At 46.8% G+C, this 14,849-nt stretch overlaps 1 protein-coding gene across 4 annotated transcripts in view; it reads right to left on the reverse strand.

Moving 5' to 3' along the window:
* Positions 1-7,236, reverse strand: part of crtc3 (CREB regulated transcription coactivator 3) — a 104,140-nt gene extending 96,904 nt beyond the window's left edge. For 3 of the 4 annotated variants that reach the window (XM_085972431.1, XM_085972432.1, XM_085972430.1), the window contains exon 1: positions 6,561-7,236. In XM_085972431.1, the coding sequence (XP_085828557.1) occupies positions 6,561-6,767 (207 nt within the window). In that variant the 5' untranslated portion in view covers positions 6,768-7,236. The remainder of the gene's footprint in view (positions 1-6,560) is intronic. The other variant, XM_085972433.1, reaches the window with a different exon arrangement.
* Between the last annotated feature and the right edge of the window lie 7,613 nt (positions 7,237-14,849).

Here is a 14,849-nt window from a genome sequence, read left to right on the forward strand (position 1 = left end):
CAAAAAGAGTAGTAAGCCTGAGGATTGGGAGGATTTTAGAATTCAGCAAAAGAGGACCAAGAAATTGATAAGGAAGAGAAAAAAGAATGAGTGTAAATTAGCAAGAAACATAAAAACAGATTGTAAATGTTTCTATAGGTATGTAAATAGGAAGAGATTAGTGAAAGTAAACGTGGGCCCATTGGAGGCAGAGACAGGAGAAATTATAATGGGCAACAAGGAAGTGGCAGAGACATTAAACAAATACTTTGTATCTGTCTTCACGGTAGAAGGCACAAAAAACATTCCTGAAACCAAGGGTCTAGAGAGAATGAGGAACTTAAAGAAATCAGTATAAGTAAAGACATAGTGCTGGAGAAATTAATGGGACTAAGTGGCGACAAATCCCCTGGACCCAACGACCTGCCTCCTAGGGTTTTAAAAGAGGTAGCTGCAGAGACAGTGGATGCATTGGTACTAATCTTCCATAATTCCCCAGATTCTGGAACAGTCCCCAAGGACTGGAAGATAGCAAACATATTGAAGAAAGGAGGAAGAGAAAAAAAACAGGGAATTGTAGGCCAGTTAGCCTGACGTCAGCAGCAGACAAAATGCTAGAATCTATTATTAGGGACGTGGTTACAGGGCACTTAGAAAATCGTAATATGATTAGGCAGAGTCAACATGGTTTGATGAAAGGAAAATCATGTTTGACAAATCTGTAAGAGATTTTTGAAGATGTAACTAGTAGGAGGGAACCAGTGGATGTGGTATATTTGGATTTTCAAAAAGCATTCGATAAGGTGCCACACAAGAGGTTATTACACAAAATTAGGACTCATGGGATTGGGGGCAATGTATTAGCATGGATTGAGGTTTGGTTGATCGACAGATCAGCCATGATCTCATTGAATGGCGGAACAGGCTCGAGGGGCTAAATGCCCGACTCTTGTTCCTATCCTGTAAGTCACCAAAAAACAGATCAACTGGCCAGACATCTCGTGGCTGTTTGTGCAAAATGACTGCTGAATTACAAAACGGTCAGTGCACATCAAAACCCTTGACGTCCCTGAGACAAGAGATAAGGTGATATATAAATGCAAGTCTTTCACACCAGGATAAACACTTTAAATGAGGCCAAAAAATATTTCACCTTAACCGTCGCAATATAGTTACCGCATTCTCTGTCGGATTAGTAAACACTGACATTGGTCAGGAGGTTTAAAGTTACCTGGGTTTTCCAAGTTACGATACACAAATGGGCAGTGCTCCCTGTGGCAACGGGTTTTTAATACAGTGGGACAGTCTAAACAGGACTAAACAAAGTTGCCTGCATGTCAGGGCTAGTGCAGTTTAATCTCTTTGTTATGAAACCTTGTTAAACAGCACAGAATACAACTATGGTTAGGTTTCTGTGGTTGGCTGGGAATAAGTGGATAAAACCACAAGAGCCCTGGTCTGACAAAAACACTGAACTTCAGAACTCTCGACAGGTGCTGTAACTGGAGCGCTCAGAAATCACCTGCCTGAACCACACTTTAGTCTGACTCAAGCATGGAACCCCAAGGCGCTTCACAGGAGTGTTATCAAACAAAAGACTGACACTGAGCCAAAAGGAGATAACATTAGGACAGGGGAAATGGTCAAAGGGTGAGGTTTTAAGGAGCGTCTTAAAGGAGGAGAGGCGGAGAGGTTTGGGGGGGCAGGGGGGGGGGGGGGGGGGAGTACAGAGCTCAGGGCCCAGGTAGCTGATGGTGGGGCAAAGAAAGCTGGGAATGCGCCAGAGGCCAGAGTTGGAGGAGCGCAGAGGTCTCGGGGGGGGGGGGGGGGGGGGGGTTGTAGGGCTGGAGGAGGTTACAAAGAGAGGGAGGGGCGAGGTCATGGAGGGATGTGAACACAAGAATGAGAATTTTAAAATCGAGGCGTATGGAAACCATGAGCCAATGTAGATCAGCGAGCACAGGGGTGGTGGGTGAACGGGACTTGGGGCGAGTTAGGACACGGGCAGAGTTTTGGATGAGCTCAAGTTTAGGGAGGGTGGGGGGCCGGCCAGGAGAGCGCTGGAATAGTCGAGTGTGGGACAGATCTCAGCAGCCCTCATACAGGTTCAATGGTCGTTCAGCTTATTGCTGTTAGTGAGATCGTGCTGCGCTGCCGCATTCACAATAGATACTGCACTTCAAGACAATTACTAGGACACAAAGTGCTTTGAGAGACACGGGTAAGCGCTGTATAAATACACGGCTTTCCAGTGAGAACCAAATAACAAGTACCTAAGTTCACAGCTGTGCATCTGGAACCAGAGGGAGCAACAACTCAAGGGTGTTCAAGGCCAAGAGAACGGGAATTGGCAAGGAAGCTTTGAGCTCGATGTATAACTCAACCATCAAAGCCACGGAGAACAAAGCTTCGAAGCTTTGCTCCTGACTCATGTTAAAACGTTCAAAGTTTGAGTTTGTTTAGAACAGTAACGCACAGCACATAAAGTCGTCTTTGGAAACCTGACCGAAAGGAGCGATGATGAAGAGCAGGGGCAGACAGCTCCCCTGTAAAGGTTGCCCCAATAGCCCAGTTAATAAATGTACTGTCCAGTGTGGTTTTAAGACACACTCTCCAGGAACGTCCTAGGCTTAATTGTGGTCAAAATCCAGCAGGGCTGCTGCTCTTGGCCATTCGACAGCGACTTCTGCGGGGATGTGCCCATGCGGTCAGCAGGTGGAGTCAAGATCGGGCTCAGTTGCGATGCCCTCTGCGGTCAAATTGCCAGCTGACACGCACGCTTCAGATCTGCAGATGGGCGAGGTCCTTAAAGGCCACCCCAACACATTATGGAAGTCTCCCCCCAGCATCAGTCAATGCCTCTAGGAGAAAGGGAGGGAAGGAGGGGCGCGATCCCAGGCAGTCAACTTTTTAATGTCAGCTCGAGGACCGACCCTTACGCTACCGTTGCTCTTACCCTTACACCGCGATCGGCTCAAAGCGGCAGTGGCTCCTTCACCACATGCTGGAATTGGTTGCGCTGGCAGATCGGCTACTCCGCAATATCCCCGTTAAGCTGCGCGGCCTGGAGGTCCCGTGCAGGCCGCTCACCGGCTTTTAAATAGAAAAACCCCGCATGCGTGGAAATCTGAATGGGCCGCGCAGCCCTTAAAGGGGCCGCGCACCCAAGGGCCCACTGCTACTACATCCTTTAGTTATACTGCAATTATTTTGTGCATGTGTGTTGATGCGACATAAAAGCCCCGCATCCTTAATGAAAATGTTACTGCTTTTCAGGCCATCAGGCCATTAGTTACAGCAACAGAAAAACGGTCTGGGTTTCGCTGAGGCCAAAGCAGGATCCAGCGAACCCAAGCTGAGAACAACTCCAAGTGTGAAGTTCACCTGTACACAAATGAGTTCATCAAGCCAGAGACTCAAAGCTGGTAATTATCTTCAACAGTTATCCAGATTCTACTAAAAAGGATTAGATTACAAATAAGTAGATTTCTCGGTGGATTGTACAATAAATTGAGTTGGCAGGGCTCGGAGAGCCAAGTCGCTCGGGTGCAGACTTTCCAACCAGAAGACATTGCTGAAGCTGAAGGCTCAGTCAAGCGCTGGCGGAGTGAGGTGCCGCCATATTCACGGGGGGCGGGGGGCAGATTTAGGGGCAGCTTTCGGACCACTGAAGCTTTGGCTCATCACAAACCCTCGATACAAAATGTATCAGCAAACTGAGCAATGCGATTAGTGACTGTATTTCTGTGAATCTATCGATCAGAGGATGGTCACATCTAGCGCCTTTATCCTACCCATCACACTTCCTGTGTCACACTCAACTTTCCACATCACACCTCAAAAGTCTAAAGAAACTCAGTCTCTTAACTGGCATTTGTTTAAACCAAACCAGTGTTTACTTAACAACAATTACACTTTATTATAGTCTTAAAGGGACATGCACCTACAAATTACATGCGAGATTTGTTAGTACAGTATTATAAAAACTTTAGTTACACGCACACTTCCTGTTATTAATATATAGAAAAATATTGCATATAAGCGTACATTTTGCATAATCACACTTTATTACAGATGCAAACCAGCCTAAAAAATATGGAGCACCCAACCTGGAGCTTGAAACTTGCGATGTCCCCTTCAATCTGCACAACTCCCTCACCAAACAATTAAACTCCCATCGAACAGAGGCTCTGTTTACTTAACTATTTGACTTCATCGTCTTACAAGAGTCAAAGCTGCACCTGTGCAGAATAATGCATTCGCGCATTACACGGTCCGACACCCTTGTCTTTATAAAACAGCATCAACATCTCATTTACCACATGCAATGCCACAGAACACAGGGACTAGGAATCGCTGGACGAACAAAGACCGAGGTCCATCGAGTTTGCCTTCTCCCGTCCTGGTCGTCGCATGATGGAAATATTGGAGTTGTTGACCAATCACAGCGATCAATCTCTATCATTGAGTCGACAACAGACCCTGACGCGAGGCGAGGCGAGGAAAACCAGAGTCACCGGTTCCTCCCGAGCTCGCTGCACTCACCCCACGTCATGTCTCAAATTACTTAGATACTGCATCCCAAAATGTTAAGATTTGTTACAGAAAGTATCTAATGCACATTGTAATGAATCAATACTAACTACTTCCACCGTCTCCCGAGGGACCCCGTCCCGCAGATTGACCAGTCGCTCACTGAAATACTGCTTCCGCAGACTAGTTTTGAATTTACCACCTTTCAAGCGCAGTCCAATCGGCTAGCATCCAATAAATTTCAATATTGTCACAACAACAGTTAAAATCCCATGAAATTAAACTTCCGTTCTCCAGTAGGTCAATGAGTAGCGAAAAAAAGTAAAGATGGAATAATAAAGCAACACTGAAACACAAGGTAATGTCCCCAGTATGGCGAAGAGGATAAATGCACTTCCCGATCAACAGTCAAGCTACACAGGCCAGTCGGGGCAGCACTCAAGATTTGCTTTCCTTATCTAAGGAAGGGTATACTTGCCTTAGGGAGGGTGCAACGAAGGTTCACTAGATTGAACCCTGGGGTGAGAGGGTTGTCCCATGAGGATAGATTGAGCCTGTACTCTCTGGAATTTAGAAGAATGAGAGGTGATCTCATTGAAACGTACAAGATTCTGAGGGGGATTGACAGGGTAGATGCTGAGAGGTTGTTTCCCCCTGGCTGGAGAGTCTAGAACTAGGGGGCATAGTCTCAGGATAAGGGGTAGGCCATTTAGGACTGAGATGAGGAGGAATTTCTTCACTCAGAGGGTTGTGGGTCTTTAGAATTCTCTACCCCAGAGGGCTGTGGATGCTCATAGAAACATCGAAGATAGGAGCAGGAGTAGGCCATTCGGCCCCTCGAGCCTGCTCCGCCATTTAATGAGATCATGGCTGATCATCCAAATTCAGTACCCTGTCCCTGCCTTCTCCCCATATCCCTTGATCCCTTTAGCCTTAAGAAATATATCAAACTCCTTCTTGAATATATTTAATGAATTGGCCTCCACTGCCTTCTGTGGTAGAGAATTCCACAAGTTCACCACTCTCTGGGTGAAGAAATTCCTCCTCATCTCTGTCCTAAATGGCTTACCCCTTATCCTTAGACTATGACCCCTGGTTCTGGACTCCCCTGTCATCGGGAACATCCTTCCTGCATCCAGTCTGTCTAGCCCTGTTAAAATTTTATAAATCGATGAGGGAGGGAGAGGACGGAGATTGATGGGTGTCCATACAGAACAGCACTGGTTTACTGGACCGGTGCTGCTGATTTGCTGTTTTAAAGAAAGACTTGCATTTCTATAGCGCCTTTCACAACCTCAGGACGTCCCAAAGCGCTTTACAGCCAATGAAGTACTTTTTGGAGTGTAGTCACTGTTGTAAAGTAGGAAATGCGGCAGCCAATTTGCGCACAGCAAGCTCCCACAAACAGCAATGTGATAATGACCAGATCATCTGTTTTAGTGATGTTGATTGTGGGATAAATATTGGCCCAATTCTGGATAATTAAAAGCAACGCGAATGAGCACAAAATAAATATATTGCAGAATAGTTAAAAAATATATTTATGTTGAATACATATTGAAAAATTCAACATTAAATGCAATATTTTAAATTATACCAATATAAAATGTAATTCTATTACATAATAATATAAAAACATTTAATTGTTTAAATATATTTACAACAATCTCAAAATTTATTTAAAACACAAAATATATTGCAGAATAGTTTAATATTTTAAATGCAATATTTTAAATTATACCAATAAGTTAATTCAATGACATAATAAATGACAAAAACATATTTAATTGTTTAAAATTATTTAAAACAATCTTAAAATATATTTAAAACAATCTTAAAAATACATTAAAAATACAAAATATATTTTAAGTATTCATTAAAATGCATAATATTTAATATTACAAGTTTATATTGTACATATTTAATTGCATTTATATTTCACAATATTAAGTGTATTTGCTGTGTGGGGCTCAGCCTCACTAGGCCCCAAAGCCTGGGGCTCGCGTGATTGCGGCCCCGGGGCGAGGGGAGGTAATTCAGCCACTTACCCGGGACACGCTGAGATCCTTCATCACCTCCTCGAAGGCGGCCGTCTCCTCCGCCTGCTTCTGGTTGTGCAGCGCGATCTTCTCGCTGAACTTGCGGGGGTTGGAGGCGGCCGAGCCGCCGCTGGAAGGGCCGGAGCCCGAGCCGGAGCCTGAGCCGCCCGAGGCGCCTCCATTGCCGGGGCCGGGGCTGGAGCTGCTCCCCGCCATCTTCAGGGAATGGAGGAGAAGCAGAGAGAGACAATCTGAAGGAATAAAGCCGCCCAAACTCTCCCCCCTCACCCTGCTGCCGCCTCCCAAATCCAAACTACTCCAGATTCAATCACCTCAGGGAAGAAATCTTCCACTGAAACCTCCTCCACTCACAAAGTCAACATCACTGACATTCTCCCGCAAAATGAAAGCCCACAGCTTGTGCCTTCCAAAAAACTTCCAATCTTCTACTTGTTCCAGTCAAGATAATTCTCAATGTTGTTGCTGCTGCTGCTGTTGTCTTCCCTCAGGAGCTGGGAGAGGGACATCCAAACATTCAAACTTCTTGGTGATTCTCTCAACAACAAAACAAACAACAACAAAAATCCCCTTTCCTTTCTTAAAAAAAAAATCAACCTGGGTTTTCTGTCATGGTTCAAACACAAACACACACAGAGTCAGAGAGGACAAAAACAAAATGAGAGGTGGGGAAATGTCCCTTCTAATCTCCACCACTAGAGGAGACAAGAGACAGCTAAAAGATTACATGAAACAAGAGATCGACTAAATCATCAGACATTAGCTCCTCAGCAGGTTTTTTTTAATGAGGGGGGGCCTTTCTTCAAATGGAATTTGCACTAAAATTAACGAGTTTGCTGGGTGCACTAACTTGAAAAATTATATTTCAAAGAGGATCTATCTTTATGTCAATTCACAAGCTTCGAGATTAGAAAAGGATTGTTTTCCCCACACACTAGGATAGTAAGCATTTGGAATAGATCGTCAGTAGCAGGTCAACTGACGCCTTTAAAAGCTCATTTATATTGGGTGCTGACACCCCTGCCCGTTCCCCACGCTTATGTTGCTAAAACCAGCTCACTTATTCCACTGCCAGTATTGCAGACCCATATTTCTGTCCATCTACAATGCTGTTTCAATAAGGGAGTGCGGCCTGTTGATACTTTGAACATCAGGGCTCTCTCCATTGTTTACACTCCCCTAGAAAGAACTTGCATTATAATATATAAAAGCGTCATAAAAGGGATCGATATCTCTTGAGAAGGGGAATTCGGGGTTTAACAATAGCAGTGCTGGATTTTTTTTTTTAGCAGAGATGGGGGAAGGAACTTAGTGTTAATGTTAAGCATCAGCGGGTGGTGTGGAAGGGATAGTCCCTGATAGAATAATTATACATTGGCTTGATGAGCTAAGCAGCTTTTTCCTCATTCAATATTATTTTATATTTCTATGAAAAATAAAACTTCTTGTTTGCTTATGAATGCGATGATGTAAAATTACTTTTAAGTACACTGCCACAATAAATGAACTACCAGGGATGTGGGACCTCAGTTATGTGCATAGACTGGAGAAGTTGGGGTTGTTCTCCTGAGAGCAGAGAAGGTTGAGAGGAGATTTGATCGAGGTGTTCAAAATCACGAGGGGTCTGAACAGAGTAGATGGAGAGAAACTGTTCTCATTGGCAGAAGGGTCGAGAACCAGAGGACACAGATTTAAGGTGATTGGCAAAAGAACCAAAGGCGACATGAGGAAAAAAATTTTTACTCAGCGAGTGGTTCGGATCTGGAATGCACTGCATGAGAGGATGGTGGAGGCAGACTCAATCGTGGCTTTCAAAAGGGAATTGGATAAGTACCTGAAGGAAAAAAAATTGCAGGGCTACGGGGAAAGGGCGGGGGGGAGTAGGACTAGCTGAAGTGCTCTTGCACAGAGCCAGCATGGGCTCGACGGGCCGAATGGCCTTCTGTGCTGTAACCATTCTATGAAATGGCTCCTGGCTCTTGAAGCCTGAAAAAAAAAGGTTCTAAAACACTTAAACCATGAAGCAGCCCATTATGGTGACAATGAGCTACATGTTTACACTGTGTGGTAGACTGAGGCACCTCAATGCTGATGATCTGGGATGCACTCTAATTACATTGCAGGCCAGGCCAGATTCCTGATCGCTGACAGCAGCACAAAAACAACCGCATGTGTACAGAAACAGGGGTGATATCTTTGGCCCCTGGGTTAGTGAATGGGGAAAATCACAGCCATAGAAACATAGGGACAGGAGGAGGCCATTCAGCCCCTCAAACCTGTTCCACCATGATATTAGATCATGGCTGATTTGTATCTCAACCTCATTTTCCCGTCTTAGATCCATATCCCTTCATACGCTTACCCATCCAAAATCTATCAACTTCAGTCTCGAAAATTTCAATTGACCGCACCCCCCACCCCCAGCATCCAGATGCTTTTGGAGGCACAATTTCCAGATTTCCGCTACACTTTGTGTGAAAAAGTGCTTCCTGATTTCACTCCTCTAAGTCCAGATTCTAATTTTAAGATTAATACCCTAGTGTTCTGGATTTTCCCCAAAAGAGGAAATAGCTTCTCTGTATCTATCCTATTGAATCCCTTCATCATTTTAGATACCTCGCTTAGATTATCCCACAACCTTCTAAACTCAAGGGAATAAAATCCAAGTTTACACAACCTGACATAATTTAACCCTTTAAGCCCCAGTATCATTCTAGTGAATCTGCGCTGCACCCCCTCCAAGGCCAGTATATATTTCCTGAGGTACGGTGCCCAGAACTGAACGCAGTCACTCCAGATGGGGTCTGACCAAGGCTCTGTACAGCTGAAGCATCAGTTCCTCCCCTTTGTATTCCAGCCCCTTGAGATAAAGGCCAACATTCCATTAGCCTTTTTCATTACTATTTGTACTCATGCATTAGCTTTTAGTGGTTTGTGTACATGGACACCCAAATCCCTTCGCTCCTCCACAGCTCCAAGTCTCGCACCATTGAGAAAATATTCCGCTTTCTCTTTCTCAAATCCAAAGTGGATGACCTCACATGAACCCACGTTGAACTCCATGTGTCCTGATCACTATCCAATGAGTCCTGCTGTAAACTACATTTACATTGAGTAAAGGCAGGATTGGCTTCAGCTGTGATACCGCCCAAGAATCAGACACTCACTGTCTCGGCTCTGGGCACAGATGAGTACTAGAGGGCTGATGGCACCGGTGCAAAGCAAGACTTGCATTTATATAGCAGGCACCTCAAAGCACTGGAGAGGTACCACCAACGCTACCTCCGCAAGATCCTGCAAATCCAGTGGCAGGATAGGCGCACCAACGTCAGTGTTCTCGCTCAGGCCAACATCCCCAGCATCGAAGCTTTGACCACGCTCAATCAGCTCTGATGGACGGGTCACATCGTCCGCATGCCTGATACGAGACTCCCAAAACAAGCGTTCTACTCGGAGCTCCGACACGGCAAGAGAGCCTCAGGTGGGCAGAGGAAACGCTTCAAGGACACCCTCAAAGCCTCCTTGAAAAAGTGTAACTTCCCCACCGACACCTGGGAATCCCTGGCCCAAGACCGCACAAAGTGGGGGAGAAGCATCCAGGAAGGTGCCGAACACCTCGAGTCTCTTCGCCGGGAGCAAGCGGAAGCCAAGCGCAGGCAGCGCAAGGAGCGCACGTCAACCCAAGCACCCCACCCACCCGCCCCTTCAACCACCGTCTGCCCCACCTGTGACAGAGACTGTAGGTCCCGCATTGGACTCATCAGTCACCTGCGAGCTCATTTTTAATGTGGAAGCAAGTCATCCTCGGTTCCGAGGGACTGCCTAAGAAGGAGAAGAAGAAGAAAGAAAGACTTGCATTTATATAGCACGCTTCATGAACTCGGAATGTCCCAAAGTGCTTCACAGCCAACAAAGTACTTTTGAAAAGGAGTAACTGTTGTAATGTGGGAAACGCGGCAGCCAATTTGCGCACAGCAAGATCCCACAAACAGCAATGAGATAAATGGCCAGGGATAAATACTGGCCAGGACACCAGGGACAACTCCTCGGCTCTTCTTTGAATAGTGCCCTGGAATCTTTTACATCCACCTGAGAGGACAGACAAGGCCTCGGTTTAATGTCTCATCCGAAAGACAGTGCAGCACTCCCTCAGCACTGCACTGAAGAGAAGAGAAAGAAGGAACAATAATGGATAGAGAGCATAATAAATGATTTCCCAGTAATACAGCAAAAGTGTTGTCAGGTGAGCCTGCGTTAAAGTGATATTGAGAACCTTGGTGTTCAGATTTACCGAGGCACTGTAATCAATCATGGCTGACAATGACCAGGCATGCAACAGAAGGGTTACCACCAGCCCATGCGCGAGATGCAGAATCAAGCTGAGGTGGACTTGTGGAAAAAGGGCAATGGTTGCACAGAGGGGATGGCCAGGCCTACATCGACCTCTCAATGAGGACTCTGGATGGAGTCAGCCTCACAGTGGCCAGCTTCTTTGCCATAGTCCCTCACATGAGGATCTGGATCGAGCACTTGGTGATTGGCATTGGATATAGATGGCTAAAACACCAAGGGACTGGCACAACGTAAAATGCCCTGTGTAGACCCTTCCACCAAGGTGAAGGCAGATGCATGGCAGGTTGGGTGATTGGGCAGATGCATAGCAGATGCAGTATAATGTGGATAAATGCGAGGTTATCCACTTTGGTGGCAAAAACAGGAAGGCAGATTATTATCTGAATGGTAATAGATTGGGAGAAGGGGAAGTGCAACGAGACCTGGGTGTCCTTGTGCACCAGTCGCTGAAGGTAAGCCTGCAGGTGCAGCAGGCGGTTAAGAAGGCAAATGGTATGTTGACCTTCATAGCGAGAGGATTCGAGTACAGGAGCAAGGATGTCTTGCTGCAGTTGTACAGGGCTTTGGTGAGACCACACCTTGAGTATTGTGTGCAGTTTTGGTCACCTTATCTGAGGAAGGATGTTCTTGCCATGGAGGGAGTGCAGTGAAGATTCACCAGACTGATACCTGGGATGGCAGGAATGACGTATGAAGAGAGATTGGGTCAATTAGGCTTATATTCGCTAGAGTTTAGAAGAATGAGAGGGGATCTCATTGAAACATAAAATTCTAACAAGACTAAACAGACTAGATGCAGGAAGGATGTTCCCGATGGTGGGGGAGTCCAGAACCAGGGATCACAGTCTAAGGATAAGGGTAAGCCATTTAGGACTGAGATGAGGAGGAATTTCTTCACCCAGAGAGTGGTGAACCTGTGGAATTCTCTACCACAGAAGGCAGTTGAGGCCAACTTATTAAATATATTCACGAAGGAATTAGATATATTTCTTAAGGCTAAAGGGATCAAGGGATATGGGGAGAGGCGTGAGGAGTTCCTGGTATCTGTTGTCCAGCTAGTGAAGTCTAGTGCCAGTTGTCTAATGATTAAGAAGTGACTATCTGCCCTTGGGGAGAGTCGTGCCGTGTCTCTTGAGGGCCGAGGTGACTCGAAGGTGACAAGCCTGGCGAGGGACAGGGACAGGGTATTGAATTTGGATGATCAGCCATGATCTCATTAAATGGCGGAGCAGGCTCGAGGGGCTGAATGGCCTACTCCTGCTCCTATCTTCTATGTTTCTATGCCCGCTGTACAGCTGACGGAGAATCTCTGAGACTTGGAATGACAGTTACTGGAAGGCGTTGACAGGAAGTTGGCATGAAAACATACGCTCCTATATCCAGGGTTTGGTGCCGGCCATGATTGGCTTGCTGCTGCTGAAGGTCCACTCTTCCAACTGGTGAAACCACTGTTCAATGGGGTACCTCGACCACTCTCTCCTCCTTAAAGACGCTCCTTAAAACCTCCCTCTTTAACCAAGCATCTGCCCTAATTTCCCCTTATGTGGCTCAGTATCCAATTTTGTCTGATAATCGCTCCTGTGAAGCGCCTTGGGACGTTTTACTACGTTAAAGGCACTATAGAAATTGCAAGTTGTTGTTGTTGTATGATGTGTGTCTGTGCTCAAGGTGATGGAGGCAATGCACTCACATATCTTCTGCGGTAAGTTGTGCTGACTCACAATGGTGCGCGTGAGGAGTTCCTGGTATCTGTTGTCCAGCTAGTGAAGTCTAGTGCCAGTTGTCTAATGATTAAGAAGTGACTATCTGCCCTTGGGGAGAGTTATGCCGTGTCTCTTGAGGGCCGAGGTGACTCGAAGGTGACAAGCCTGGCGATGGAAGTTTGGAACCAAGTCAACCCTCTGTGGCAGACTCGGTATCCAGTAACCAAAACAGGCAGGACCAGAGAGCACTGTCGATCATCAACCAATAATAAAAACATTTACAAGGATGATACCAGAACTGAGAGGTTATAACTATCGGGAAAGATTGAACAGGCTGGGGCTCTTTTCTCCAGAAATGAGAAGTTTGAGGGGGGGACCTGATAGAGGTCTTTAAAATTATGAAGGGGTTCGATAGGGTAGATGGGGAGAAGATGTTTCCACTTGTGGGGGAGACCAGAACTAGGGGCCATCAATATAAGAGAGTCACTAATAAATCCAATAGTGAATTCAGGAGAAACTTCTTTACCCAGAGAGTATTGAGGGAGTGCTGCACTGTCGAAGATGCCGTCTTTTGGATGAGACACTGAACCGAGGCCCCGTCTGCTCTCTCAGGTGAACGTATGTCGAAGAGGAGCAGGGGAGCTCTCCCCCGGTGTCCTGGCCAATATTTATCCCTCGCTGCCACAGGGAGAGGTTGAGGCGAATATTATAGATGCATTTAATGGGAAGCTCGATCAGCATGTGAGCAACAAAGGAAACAAAGGTTTTGCTGATAGAGTGAGATGAAGTAGGGTGGGAGCAGGCTCGTGTGGAGCACAAACACTGGCACAGATCAGTTGAGCCGAACGACCTGTTTCTGTGCTGTAAATTCTATGTATGTAACCAGCCTGGCTCACTAATAGAACCTGGAGGGATGGGCCTGTCACTGAGAGGTGGATTGTTCCTACCCTGGCCCCAGATTCCCCTGGAGACCAAAGTCCTGATAGGTAGATGGTCCTAGCTGGGCAGGGAGCAGCATCCCAGAGATCTACTCGTTTCATGGCTTTAGTGGGTTAAACTTTGGCAGTGCCTCACCGGACACATGAGGTGAGGGTCCCTAAACTTTGACCCCCGCCCTAAGCCCTCTGAACCTAGGTAAGTGGGCACACAGCATGCACTTTATGTGCTGCGATGAAACCACAATATTTTACTTAGACTTATCATTAAACTACTCTTGTAGAAGTTCCTTTGAAATCCAAATTTAACTCATGTCTACACATCACGGGACACAGAAGTGGAAAGAATGGAGTTCTGTTTCATTCTCTGGCTTTCATTTTTGGAAACTTGTGTCAGCCAGTGGCTCAGTGGGTATCACTCTCATTTCTGAGTCAGAATGTTGTGGTTCAAGTCCAACTCCAGAGACTTCAGCACAAAATCCAGACTGACTCTCCCAGTGCAGTGCTGAGGGAGTGCTGCACTGTCGGAGGGTCAGTACTGAGGGAGTGCTGCACTGTCGGAGGGGCAGTACTGAGGGAGCGCCGCACTGTCGGCGGGGCAGTACTGAGGGAGTGCTGCACTGTCGGAGGGGCAGTACTGAGGGAGCACCGCACTGTCGGAGGGGCAGTACTGAGGGAGCGCCGCACTGTCGGAGGGGCAGTACTGAGGGAGTGCTGCACTGTCGGAGGGGCAGTACTGAGGGAGCGCCGTACTGTCGGAGGGGCAGTACTGAGGGAGCGCTGCACTGTCGGAGGGGCAGTGCTGAGGGAGTGCTGCACTGTCGGAGGGGCAGTGCTGAGGGAGTGCTGCACTGTCGGAGGGGCAGTGCTGAGGGAGCGCTGCACTGTCGGAGGGGCAGTACTGAGGGAGCGCCGCACTGTCGGAGGGGCAGTACTGAGGGAGTGCTGCACTGTCGGAGGGGCAGTACTGAGGGAGTGCTGCACTGTCGGAGGGCAGTACTGAGGGAGCGCTGCACTGTCGGAGGGGCAGTACTGAGGGAGTGCTGCCCTGTCGGAGGGGCAGTACTGAGGGAGTGCTGCACTGTCGGAGATGCCATCTTTTGGATGAGACACTAAACCGAAGTCCCGTCTGGCCTCTCGGGTGAACGTAAAAGATCCCATGGCACTATGGCGAAGAAGAGCAGGGGAGTTCTCCCCGGTGTCCTGGGGCCAATATTTATCCCTCAATTAACATCACTAAAACCAGATTATCTGGTCATTATCACACCGCTGTTTGTGGGAGCTTGCTG

This window comes from Somniosus microcephalus, chromosome 32 (assembly GCF_052327205.1).
Source record: "Somniosus microcephalus isolate GS21.2 chromosome 32, FLI_Smic_1.0, whole genome shotgun sequence".
In the NCBI taxonomy this organism is placed as follows: Eukaryota; Metazoa; Chordata; class Chondrichthyes; order Squaliformes; family Somniosidae; genus Somniosus; species Somniosus microcephalus.